The sequence below is a fragment of the Camelina sativa genome, chromosome 9 (assembly GCF_030686135.1).
Source record: "Camelina sativa cultivar CO46 ecotype springtype chromosome 9, ASM3068613v1".
Taxonomy (NCBI): domain Eukaryota; kingdom Viridiplantae; phylum Streptophyta; class Magnoliopsida; order Brassicales; family Brassicaceae; genus Camelina; species Camelina sativa.
The window spans coordinates 43,690,438-43,703,257 of NC_141888.1; the positions used below are offsets into that span (position 1 = coordinate 43,690,438).

The 12,820-nt window shown below is 37.2% G+C and overlaps 4 protein-coding genes and 1 pseudogene across 4 annotated transcripts; 2 read left to right on the forward strand and 3 right to left on the reverse strand.

The window, feature by feature from the left end:
* Window position 1: 1 nt before the first annotated feature.
* On the reverse strand, window positions 2-874 carry LOC147939488 (serpin-Z2 pseudogene; annotated as a pseudogene).
* Window positions 875-2,810: 1,936 nt separating this feature from the next.
* On the forward strand, window positions 2,811-3,254 carry LOC147939489 (uncharacterized). The gene has a single exon (XM_087465959.1). It carries the CDS (start codon window positions 2,811-2,813, stop codon window positions 3,252-3,254), a length of 444 nt encoding a protein of 147 aa, XP_087322085.1.
* Window positions 3,255-3,824: 570 nt separating this feature from the next.
* On the reverse strand, window positions 3,825-5,506 carry LOC147939490 (serpin-Z1-like). The gene is made up of 2 exons (XM_087464571.1): window positions 4,991-5,506; window positions 3,825-4,657 (listed from the first exon to the last, which is right to left on the reverse strand). The coding sequence occupies exons 1-2, from the start codon at window positions 5,504-5,506 to the stop codon at window positions 3,950-3,952; spliced, it is 1,224 nt and encodes a 407-aa protein (XP_087320697.1). The 3' UTR covers window positions 3,825-3,949.
* On the reverse strand, window positions 4,696-8,088 carry LOC104714762 (serine/threonine-protein phosphatase PP1 isozyme 3). Its single transcript, XM_010432217.2, has 4 exons — window positions 7,249-8,088; window positions 6,412-6,971; window positions 6,044-6,253; window positions 4,696-5,957 (listed from the first exon to the last, which is right to left on the reverse strand). The coding sequence occupies exons 1-4, from the start codon at window positions 7,424-7,426 to the stop codon at window positions 5,943-5,945; spliced, it is 963 nt and encodes a 320-aa protein (XP_010430519.1). The 5' UTR covers window positions 7,427-8,088; the 3' UTR covers window positions 4,696-5,942.
* A 1,060-nt stretch (window positions 8,089-9,148) lies between these two features.
* LOC147939491 (uncharacterized) lies at window positions 9,149-12,820 on the forward strand (the record flags this gene model as incomplete). The annotated part of the gene is given in 7 exon segments (XM_087464570.1): window positions 9,149-9,369; window positions 9,616-9,921; window positions 10,228-10,353; window positions 10,830-11,170; window positions 11,294-11,816; window positions 11,916-11,948; window positions 12,037-12,820. Coding segments are annotated over 7 exon segments (2,013 nt in total). The 3' UTR covers window positions 12,525-12,820.

The following is a 12,820-nucleotide window of genomic DNA, read 5'->3' on the forward strand; positions in this document are numbered from 1 at the left end:
TGAATGGCACAGACACTGAGGTTCCACTGAAAAGGTGAAAAGGTTTGTGTTGCGTCCTTGACTTGTCGAATTTGTTTCGCCAAACTCCTTTGAAGTACAATGCGTTGCCGTAAATCTGAGTGGTTTCCTTTGTAACGGATTCAGGAGGAAGAAGATCTTTGATGAGACCATTGGTGTGATGTAAAGCCCACGAATTCACCTCCTCACGTACTTCTTCAGACTTCAAAACAACAACAACAACAACAAACATTATAACAAAACCACAACCAAACAAAACCGAACTAAAGATCGAAAACATTGAATAAGATATAAATGTAGTTTCACACATGCCAGCTCTTGACCTAGCTAATCTAATCAAAGCAAATTCGAAATTGAAAAGAGAGAAATCAGAAACCAACCTTGGATATGAAATCAACTTTGGCGAAAGCAGCCTTGAAAAAGTTATCAAAGAGATCTTTCGACTCGGGGCTACACGAGATTGATTGCTCTATCCACACTCCATTAACTGAAGAAATCTTTGGCCCACCTGCTTTGCTTCCATCCACAAGGACGAGAGAAGCGATTTCGCTGAAGACGGAGTTGAGCTCGACGGTGGAAGAAGACCTAAGAAAGGAAATAATAGAGGACCTTAACGTTTCCTCTTCGCAGGTAGCAGCGACCATGGTGAGTACGGCGTTAATAGATGTCGGAGAGAAGACGAAGTTACAGTTTTTGGCTACGGCAGAAATTACTTTCCCCGCAAGGAACAGAGCAACGTCGTTTTGCTTATTCATCGCTTTCTGCACATCCAGTATCTTCCTTCTCTTCGCCTCTGCGCGAGAGGGCTCTGCGATTTCTACACTGCTTAATTTCGGCCTCACCATCTTTCAAAAGTTTTTTTGTGTCTCTGTGGGGTGTGTACTGTGGGTATATATAAGATATTTATATAGAAGACTAAGATAAGAACTAGGGTTTGGTGCACCGTCCTATCAGGGAAAAAAAAAATGTCTATATATGGGCCAACAAATATGTCCAAGATAAGCCCATCGTTGCACCGCTTAAGGACGAAGAAGTGATTAGGTTAATTAACAAGGACACGTGTAGTATATAAGCAGCCGAAACGAAATCGAACGTAGAGATACAAAACAAAACAAATAGATGTAGTACAGATTTATTCAACTCAACGTACGGTTTACCGAATCACTATAAATTTAGCTAAAACAAAAAATGCTTCGGATGTTCAGCTTCCAAAGAAGCAGAAGACTCTGCGTCACAAAGAGTCTCTCAAAACAAAGCTGTTCTCAACTCTCAAGCGAGTATAATTAAGTAATGCACTTTTGCACTTTTGCACTTTTGCATCTTCATTTGTACTTTCAAAAGAATGCCAATTAGTCAACTATGATGCGAGTATAATTAAGTAAAATATTATTTACATGTTTATTTTAATATAGACATTAGTATATACTAATATACATTTATCATAACAAAAAAGTCAAGTTTATTAATCAAAGAATTCGATGTAGTAGTATATGTGATAGAAGAAGGAAAAGTTCAATGAGACATCATCTATCTTAACATTTTTGAAGTACATTTTTGTGTCATCCTTTCTTATCTTTGTATCTAAACAAGTCTCAACTAAATTCTCTACAATCTTTATAACCAAATACAATCATTTCCTTATTTGATAATATTAATTTCCTAAAATCTATCTACCTAATTTAAAGCAATATGTTACATTTAAATAGAATTATTCTTTCACTTTTATTTAATCTTATATTTAATTATTTGAATTACTATTTAATACGTAAAGTTAATAAAATTTTAGATTTTTTTAGCATATGATGTGATTTGAATTTTTATAAACAGGTATATATTTTAAAAATTGTTTTAGGATTTTTGTAACCAAACAAGTATTTCCAGATATATATTATTTTATATTTGAGTTATTTTAATATATAATAAATATTTACAATTAAAAGTTAAAATAACATGCAATGAAATTATATTGTTCAAATGATTTAGATCAATACGAATATAAATTTAATTATCATTAATTTGGTGTTACACAGGTAATTTATCATTTCATTATTTTGCTAACATTATCAACATTAGGATATTAGATATATTAAATTGAGTAATTTATGATAATATGGAGAACAAATTATTTTGCGGTAAACTGTGGGTTAAATCCTATAATTAACAGTCAAATACAATTATATAATCTTACACTAAACAAAACTAACACATAAATATATAACTTAAATTTTGATCTATTTGTTATAAATATTTGACTGTTAATTTCTTCAGAATGCATGGAATTATTGATTTATAACAAATAAAATATAAAAGGAATGAACCGTGGTGTACCACAGGGTAAATCCTAGTCTAATATACATATATGATATATATTTTCAGAAAGAAAAAAAAAAAAAAAAAAAACCTCGCTTAATTATAAATCCTTCTCCTAAGTGAATTTAGAAACCCATCTGGACCTCTATAAATAAACGAAATAATGCAGCAACAATCATCAGAACACAGAGACAATAGAGTTTTTTTGTACGTAGTCATTGCCTAATCAGTGAATCATATCAAGCTTCGGTATTATACGATATGGATAGCATCTCGACGAAATTTAATCTTAGCTATATATCTAAGACGCAGACCGTGAGTTCCAAAATTTCAGGATCCTTCTCAATAAGTATCCGAGAAGTTGAGCGGACTCTTGTCCGGAGTCCTAACGGTCGTGAATTTCTGGCTTCCCAAAAACTCGTAGCGGAGAAAAAAGAAGCAGCAATAGATATCCCATATATTTTCCTTGCTAGTGAAGAAATATGCAGAGGATATCTGGCTATGTTGCTTACCAAGGCAAAGTCCACGTGCCGGTGGCTCGACAGTGCATCGTTCCAAAAATCAGCAGAGACGCGGTTAGTATGAGCCGCCGCCTTGGAGAAACAGGGGAAAGAGGCTTCTTGCTTGAAGCTGAAGTTGAAATTGCTAAGGAAACATGGCTGGATAACTGGTTAAGCGCCAAGGATTATGACTCTCAAGGTCGTCTAATACCAATGGAACAAGACTGCACAATCTGTCTGGAAGAGTTATCATTAGATGGTGGTCAAAAGAAGATCATGAAATTGTGTTGTTCCCACAACTTCCACACGGATTGTATTCGGACGTGGCTGCAGCGCAACCACTCGTGCCCAACTTGTCGTGACGATGTCCAGAATCCCCGACCGCAAAAAAAAATGAAACATATGATATTATTGGCTGAAAGTTAATAGACAAAAGGAGGTTTTAGTCGATCGTTTCCATCTATGAAAAACACATTTGTGCTTTAGGCCACAATTGTAATCTAAAGGCCACATGTAATTAACACATTTTATTATGGTGGTTTAAGCAAATTTCCTAAATCTTAATGGCTCATCTAAAGAGACCGACACTTTCCTACCTTAATATTCATTAGACTTGGCTTTCCTTCTTTTACCTATCTTTTGTATTTCACTAGAAACAAATGAGAGAAAAAATCATATAAATTTGTTGTTTGCTAAGTTTGCTTCCTTTCTTGACAATTAAGTTATAAGATCATAACTCTAAATTGAGATCGGAGTCCATCATCATCAGAATGCCACAAATATTATGTTTCTTAATACAAATGTATAAAAATGTAATATAGATTATTAATTAACCAAAAATTACAACTTTGACGAGGACACTTAATTAAAAATATAAAGATACCAAATTTGATCACAGTTACGTCAAATCAGTGACAGCGAACAACTGAGCATGAGCTAAAAAAACCTAAACTAAACTATAAAATCCCTCCTCAACTCAAACCAATTGTCGGTTTCTAAATATAATTGCTTGAATTAGAACATGAACTAATTAAACCCAAAACTACCAAGGCATAAACTTGACTTCTCTCTTTACCAAAGCAATTAAGATCAGAACCCGGTTAAACCTGATATGAGCCCGTCTAAGAAGATTTTTTCGAAGGATCGAAGATTTGACCAGCGAACAAAATAGTTCCGGTTTTGTCTTCTCTAATCAAGAAAAGAAATGGATGATCAGCCACAAAATCGATCTTAGGAAGAGTAGAAAAGCTGTATCGCACCATAGCAGTGGCAGCAGCAGCTCTTGCACCTTTTTCATCGATCTCGACGCAAGCACTATGGTAAATATGAAGCTTTTCTTCTTCCTTGGAAGCCTTAAACATGAAAGAGATTTTAAACTTTGGAATAGTGATGTTATCAACTTTATCTTTGTGATACGGAATGTGTTTATCCACGAATCCAGGAGTAGATGTCATTTTCTTCACGAGTTCATCCAATCCATCTTTCTTGTCTGGCAGATAGAAATACATTGAGAATTCACGATTGGTATCATCATCGCCTTTTCGGTATGGGAGCCTGAGGACCTTGAAACCATTGTAAGCCTTAACGTATTGCTCCTCTTTGCTGCTCATAAATGGTACAGACACTGACGAGCCATTGACAAGGTGAAACTTTTTGTTTTTTGTACACCATTTCTGAAATGGTTGAGCCCAAGCTCCTTTGAAGTACAATGCGTTTCCAGAAACCTCATTGGTTTCGCTTTCAACTGATCCAGGAGGAAGAAGGTTTGTGATGAGACCATTTGTCTGATCTGCAGCCCATTTATTCACCTCAAGACGTATTTCTTCAGCCTTCATAACAATAAAACATGTCAATAAAAATCAATGAATTTGTTTTCTTTTTTTTTCCTAAACATTGAACTATTAAAAACTGTCTTTGAAACATTAAAGAGTTTTTCCTTAACTGTCTCATAATAATTTCATTATTTGGTTTTAAGGTTTCTTTAGGGTTTTAGGATTTGTTATAGACTTTATGGTTAAGCAGTTTGTATTCAAGAACAAACAATCTTTATATATAAACCCTAATTAAGAAACCAAACCATATATGATCATGTAAACTTTCATAAATATATTTACAGGTTATCCGTTAAATTTAGAAAACTGAGTAGCTAGGGGGTACATTACCTTAGATCGGAAATCAACTTCAGCGTAAGTAGCCTTGAAAGATTTCTCTATCAGATCCTTAAACGGATGATCAACTGGGAGTGTTTGCTCCACCCAAAAGCCATTAATATACGAGAATTTGGGGCCACCGCTTGCACTGCCGTCAGCAAAAACCACCGTAGCGATCTCGCTGAAGACAGCTTTAAGCTCGTCGGAGATAAAGCCGTAGCGGGCAGCCATCATTGTGTATGCGGAGTTGATTGATGCCGGAGAAAAGATGAAGTTAGAGTTTCTTGCTTTTGAAGCTATTAGTTCACCCATAAGGGCCAAATCTTCGTCGTTTCGCTTCTTTATTGCTTTTCGCAGATCGATCTTTGACAGAGAGGGACTTGGGATTACTTGGGAAGGATCTGCTGTTTTCGACGATATGCTAAGTTCTTGTATAGTCATCTTTGGATGAATCCTTGAAACAAAGGTCATCCTTGGATTCATCCTTACAAGAAAGGAACTTGCTACTGCGAATCGTTGAGCTATCATCTTTTTAAGTTTTCCGCCTAGTTCTTCTGAGATATCATTTGTGTGTGCAGATGTGTATATAGAATAACTCTAATGCAGAACAGCAGAAGGTATAAGATACCTAGTTTCTAAGATAGAGAGAACTAGGGTTTTGCTAATAAACGAAACAACGTGCCGTTTTTTTTCCAAGAGACGAGGAACATTATAATTTTCATTTAGAAGTTTTGACAAAAAACAACATAAAGTGTGTATCTCACAGAGAATATATCTCAGATTCACATAGCTCAAAGACATGTCAAGTGATCCAGAGTAGTCAAGGGAAAAGACAGAAATACTCCCTTGCCAAAGTGATCCAGAGCAGAGGAAGAAGAAGACAGTTTGATAACACTTCAGCTCAAGCAAGTGTCTTGAACCAAGAAACATGGAACACACAAAACAGAGTTTATGGGATTTCTCTTCAGCCTTTTCCACCCTAAAGAGAAACAAAACAATGAGATGCGTAAGGAGAAAGGCCCCTAATAAAACTGCTGTACCATTTGAAGCTTTAAACAATCTCACCTTGCGAGGTGGGGTTCCTCTCCTTCCTGCTTTGCCAAATCCGAAATTTCCTTTCTTCTCAGATGCTTTAAGGATCTGAAACGAGCACGTCAAGGAATCATCCACACTCATCATTGCTCCTGCGTTATCAAACTCTCCACAGTAGTTTGGGGCCGAGAATATCGTTACTAGCTGTCTATTTGCAAAGAATTCATACCCGTCTTCCACAACCTAAAGTGAAAAAAAACAATCAAACTTCAATGGGTTAAAGTATTCGTCCATAATTAGTAAGTCATAATAATAAGCTTTGAGTAACACTATAATGAGAAGTTGAAATGCCACAGATACATGTCTAAAAAGGGGTTTTCCTCAAGCAAGCAAAACATCACCTGATGAGCTCTGCAAATTAAGTCAAGGTCATGTGTTTGAAGAAACTCCTCGACTTTATCAACCCCAAAAGTGTAAGAGACGCCCCTGTCATTCTCTCCCCATCCTTCAATATCCTTGTCAGGATCAGACCACAAGAGATCACATAGCAGCCCATGGTCAGGAATGTCAATAGGACGAGCAATGTTCCTGATCTCATCCAAGTGCTTCAACTCAGGGGATAGCCCGCCGTGCATACAGAGGATCTTTTCATCGATAAGAGCAGCAACAGGGAGACAATTAAAGCAGTCAGTAAAAATCTTCCAAACTCGAACGCTATATCTCTTCTTGCACTCGTCATAGAATCCGTAAATACGGTTAATCGAAGCACACTCATGGTTGCCACGTAGAAGAAAGAAATTCTCTTTGTATTTGATCTTGTATGCAAGAAGAAGGCATATGGTTTCTACACTCTGCTTCCCACGATCTACATAATCCCCAAGGAACAAATAGTTTGCAGCCGGTGGGTAGCCACCGTACTCAAACAATCTCAATAGATCCGAGAACTGACCATGTGTATCTCCTGTTAAAAACATACGACGAAAACAAAACCATTATAGAAGTACTACTACGCTCACACAAGCATCAGATTCATATGCATTTATACAAAGCTCTAACCAAGTTCTGCTATCAAAGAAACACAAGTTTGACCAATCATCATCATCATAATACAAATTCCTCTAAATAATTTCAACAGCTCTCTAATTAGCTAATTAACCTCAAGTTCTATTCTAATGACCAAAACGTAATCAAGGAACAAAGATTGTAAAGGAATTGTGGTTGGTAATATAATGGAATACCACAAATCTTGATAGGAGCCTCGAGTTCGAGGAGATTAGGTTGACTGAGAAAGATCTGTTTAGCGGTAGAACAAAGATGTTTAATCTCAGCCTCCGTGAACTGAACCTGCTTCGTGGTCTTCCCGTTCTTCGCTCCTAGTAACCTCTTTATAACATCATCTACCACACTATCTTCCATCAAAAAAAAAACTACAATAACCCCTTCGAATTCGAAACACCGGCGGGATGGGATTGAGATAAGAGTTTTTTTGTTTCCGTCTTCGACCTCCAGTTTCGGAGCTCCGTTTCCGATCAAGGTTGTTCAGAACCACCACCGTCGTCTTCGTACAGACTCAATAGAGAGAGATAAAGAAGAGAGGGTTTGTGAAGAAGGTAAGAAGAAGAAGAAGACGGAAGAGGAGGAGCCCTAGACGGCTAGACAGAGAGAATCGGCTAGAGAGAGAGACAAGGGGGAAGGAGAAAAAAGGAAAGCACACGTGCGGCTCGTGTGTACCGGAAGGGACGGCTTCGTCTTTTGACCAAACTTTATTTCTTTCTTAACAAAAAACAATTTTGGCATTTAAATATGTTTTTATTTTCTTTTTGTCAAATGCGGCTAGAGTGTTTTGTTTTTCAGAAAAATAAAACTAAACTAACATTTCTATATTTTGTGAATCGAAACAAATCAAATAAAGAGTTCGAACTAAAAAATTATTTTACTTTTTCCAAACGGATAATTTGAGTTATACATTTGGTTGACCAAAACAATGAACAATACTATATTTTTTTTATTTGAAATCCGAATAAGTGGATTAAAAAAAAACTCCCGACTCCATTTTGTTTGTAGAATCTTTTATCAATATGTTGTCTCTTGAACGTGTCCAAACGTATACTTAAATTATTTAGAAAACGTAACGAAGACTCTGCCAACGCTTATCCACATATATGTGTCATAAACCAATAAAACCACACAAGCATATATATATTTTATGTACAAACATGGGAGATCCACTAATATGCACTATTTGGCACAATACAATTGTTCTTCTTCGTATAACCTAGGCCCAATTGGCAATTGCTAATCCAACATTTACGTAAAGGTGCAGTTTAGCACTAATTTGGATTATAAGTTCTCTTTATTTTGTTCATAAAAGATAGGGATTAGTAAATGGTGGTATTACATGTTTTAATTTTATGTCTTTTTTTAAGCAAAAACTAAAGAAAAGAAAAATAATAAAAAAAGAAACTATTAAAACGGAATCCACACAAATCTAACGGCGTTCATTCATTTCATATATTCAAGATAAGGGGTAATTCCGTCAAAAGATAATATAAGTCCCGACACACCCCCCGCTCCAAGCAAAGCCACCTGAGAATCTTCCAGTGGCATTTTTGGAAACTCAAATGAACCAAGTGAGTTTTTTCACTTGAATACGTGTCACTCAATTAACCAGCTAGATCACGAAAAACCTCGTCACCACTCTTACATCCAACGGCTCTAAACTCTCAAATAATGACCGGTACGGACGAGCTCACCGGAACAATCTCACCGTCCGACGGCTTATCTAAAAAAAACAAAAGACAAAGTTAATTTCCCGAAAACTATAAATACTCCAATCTTTTTTCTCTCTTCTTTCACTTTTCTTTTTGCCCTAGATTTATTATACACCATCCCCCCCCCCCCCTCCCCCCTCGATTTACGCAGCCGCTCCATTTCGTTCTCTCCTCCTCTTCTTCTTCTTCTTCTTCTTCCTTCATCGACAAAACAAAAAAAGCCCCAAATCAATCGCACTCTTTTTAGCTCACTTCAATCCAGAAATTTCTGCGAGTTTTTAGCTTCCTTACAGCTCGCTCGAATCGAACTATCTGGGTTTGCTTTTAAAGGAGATGATGATGAGTTTGTTTAGCAGCTTAAACGGTTGCGATGTTTTCGATTTGGGTTTGTGATGGATGGGTTAGAGGTTTCTTGTCCTGTGGATGTTTCGTTGCCGGCTAAGCTTATGGGATCTGAAGGGTGTGGTGGTGGAGTTAGGGTTTCCTCTAATAATAAAGCAGATAACAACAACTCTGACAAGGCTCGTGTCTCTATTGGTAGTGTTAATTCTTCGATTGAGCGTTGTAGTGCTTCAATCAACAAGAAAGGTTAGTTATTTGATCATCTCTTTCTCTTCATTTTGACTTTCACATTTCATTTGGGGATATTAAGTTTAACTCGATTTGGGGCTTCATTGGATTGACTAGTGAGTATAGTTTATAGTCGTAGATCCAAATGTGTGTGTTTGTTCTTGCTACTTTGGTAATAAGACATATCTATCAGAGTTTGGTAAATTTGTAAACTTTTCAATCATTGGTTGGATACTTTTCGATTTACTCGTCTACTTGTTTCAGTTGCAGGAAGTAGCAGTGGGGCGTCGGATTCATCGTTATGGCGCAAGTTAATGCATTCACACGACTTTGTACATGATAGGCTTACCAAACTTCGAGTTGAAAATTCGTCCGAGCCTTCAAACGGTTATTCACCAGTTGCCAGTCCAGAAAGTGCTGAGTCTCCTAGGAAAAGAGGAAAACTTTCGAGGAGTAGTAGTAATGGGACTTCGAGAAGGACTAAATTGATACTTTTAGATGACACGGTTACCATACCAAGAGATAATGACACCAAGGAGATGTGTGGGCAAGGGTCTACTACTTTCTTGGGTATATCTCAGGCACTCAAAGTTTTGCTTTTTCTTTTCCTTTAAAGAGGTTAACATTGAGAATTTGAAACTGATGATTGTCTTGACCATCTGGAAACAACAAAGTTCTGTGCGATTTTTAAGAAACTCTTGTGATTTCCTTGTCTGCGGTATATGCAGTCATCTATCTAGTCAATAGCATGATGTTTTTGAAGAATATGTAATATGTTGGTGATAGTTGATTGGTTCACCCTCTGAAAAAAATGTCCTTTTGTATCAGTTTGGCTTAGCTTAGGTTACTTATTACCTTCTGTTAATTGCTAAACAGATAAACCGTTAGTGGTGAAACAGCGGACCAGTTGTAATGGTAAACGAGGTGATAGGAGGATTTCTAAAGTTCCCACGAGAACTTTTTCAACAATCAGTTCAGCGACTGGCGAGTATGCATTTTTCGGTACGTGACTGCTTCTGAATTAGTCTCTTCCTGTGGTATCCAATAGAGTAATGCTAATTCAACAGTTGACTCCTCAACCTGGTCCATTTACTTTGGCTAGTTATTATATTTTTTTTGTATACTTTCAGTTCTATAGATTGCGTCGTCTGAATTTTGATGTGATTTACAAATGAACCTGGTCTGAGGTAGCTTTAGACGTTCCCTCAGTCACTTGTTGTGATTTTTAGTTTTTTTTTTTTTCTTAATCATCTCTGACATCACATTAAAAAGGTTTCATTGGCTGACATATTCTTTGCATCGCTAAGGTACCAAAGGGACAGTGTGAGAGTCAATAGCACCTGTGCATTTCACTTCTAATTCATTAAAATGCGGCCTTGTTGATATAGCAAGGTCTCGTCAGTATATCCTCCTCATGTGAAAATGCTCTGAACTTTTTCCTAGTGTTGTGTCTACCTCTTAATTTTCCTTACATGCAGGTGCCTATGGCCTGAAGCCTGAAATAAATGACGTTACCAAACTCATTGAAGATTTGTCATTAAAAGATCTTCTTGAAGGCTCTTATGAGTGTCCTTCTTTGGGAAAAGACAAGATGAAGAAATTGGAGAATACTAATGACACTTTGCTCAGTGTGTTCAGAAATGTTTGGTCCATTGTACCAACTAGGAGGCCTGTTCAATCACAAAGCTCTACAGAATTAGAAACTTGTCTCAGCAGAACCTTGAGTTCACCACCCAGCTCTGTCTCTGCTTCACTACCAAATGGTGAAAACACCGATAAAGTAAACGCTCTGGATGGAGATCTGTCCTCATCTTCCAAGGTAGATTTCTTAATTCAACATTTTGAAGTTGCATACATATTCTCATTTGACCTGTAAGTATAACATGACTTTTAATGGTTTTGTTGCTATAACTTGAAAGTGATCTACTCTTTGTTTTCTCAGGATCTTTGTATGAACTCTGATATTCCTTCCACTCCACTTAGTTTTCCATTATGTGACGCTAGTGATGTATTAAAAAGATTAGGCCTTCCACCGCCAAAAGATTTAGACTCTCTGCTCCAAGATGCATCAAAACCTTCTCAGAACTCTAAAAACAACTCGGACCAGCAGCGTTCTGCTAAACAACTACCTCCTCGTAGTGGATTGCCACATTTCCCTTGGTCACAGGCTTTTAATGGGAGCTCTAGAACCAACTCAGAAGCAGCAAAGCTTGTAACCGGCAAGACACTTTGTCAAGGACGATGGCTAAGAATACCCGACACTACTATGGGTTCTACAGAGGGTGTAACTGATAATTTCGCCAATCTGGAATCACTCACTTTCAACCAAAACTTAGTCCCTCCACTACAGAAGCAAACTATTACTGGAACTAAGACCTGTCAAACAATTTTCGCTAACACCACGTTGTGCCAGTGCTCAGAAGCATCTGTTTCTACCCTTCCAAAAGTTTCCATTGTTCCTAAAGGTAGAATCTGTTTCCCCCCTTTTTATGCTCTTTCTTTTCTGACGGCCCCCTTTTTTTACTCCTAACTAAAACTATACAACATCAATTCATCAAATGCAGAACCAGAGGGATCAGGAGATGTTCAAGATGATGGTATGTTTTCACATGATATTACTGATTACCTCATATTTTATCAAAAATCCTCTTCTGGTGTCTGATGATGATGATATTTTGTGTACAGCTCTTTCCTGTCCACAGCTATTAGCAGCTGCTCAAACGCTCTGTGACATTGCAGTCCAATCCGCAAAACACAATAACCCAAATGGAATCCTCAGATGGCCGAATAAGCTCTCTCAGAAATCCATGAAAGCCCGCAAAACCAAACTACTCGAAAAGCCTCCCGAAAGGCACAAGACAACTGTTTCCTCCTTCGATCATAACTCAAGCAACTACAACAATAACAACAACCATGTGAGAAAAGATTCAGCCGCAGAGCATAATCATCATCATCATCATCTTAAGCCTTCAAAGAGACTGAAACTATCAACAATGGAGAACAAGAAAGGAACATTCCCAAGCTCATCATCATCCCCAATAGAATCACATAGAAAACATTCATCTTCAAGCAAGTTCAAGAATCACTCCCGTTTGATGCCGCCGCCTCCACCACCAACGAGAACACTCCAAAAGTCATCCATGTATCCTCATAAAGCTCGGAAATTTCCATGAACCGGCTGAACATAAGAGTGGTGGATCCATATAAACCAATCTGGTTTACTCAAGAAACCGGCAGGATTCATTTGTAAATATGAATGGTGTCACGGTGTAAGGTAAGTTCATCTCTATGTGCACAGTTTAGGTGCAGAGGACTATATATACATATATATATAGTTTATATATGTATTGCCTTCAATGTTGTAACGTTTTATATTCAGTTGTAGTTGTAGCCACACAGTTCTTGTAACGTCTGTTGTGTTTAAAGTTTTCCGTTCTACGAGCCTAATGATGAAAATTAAAAATCTCAA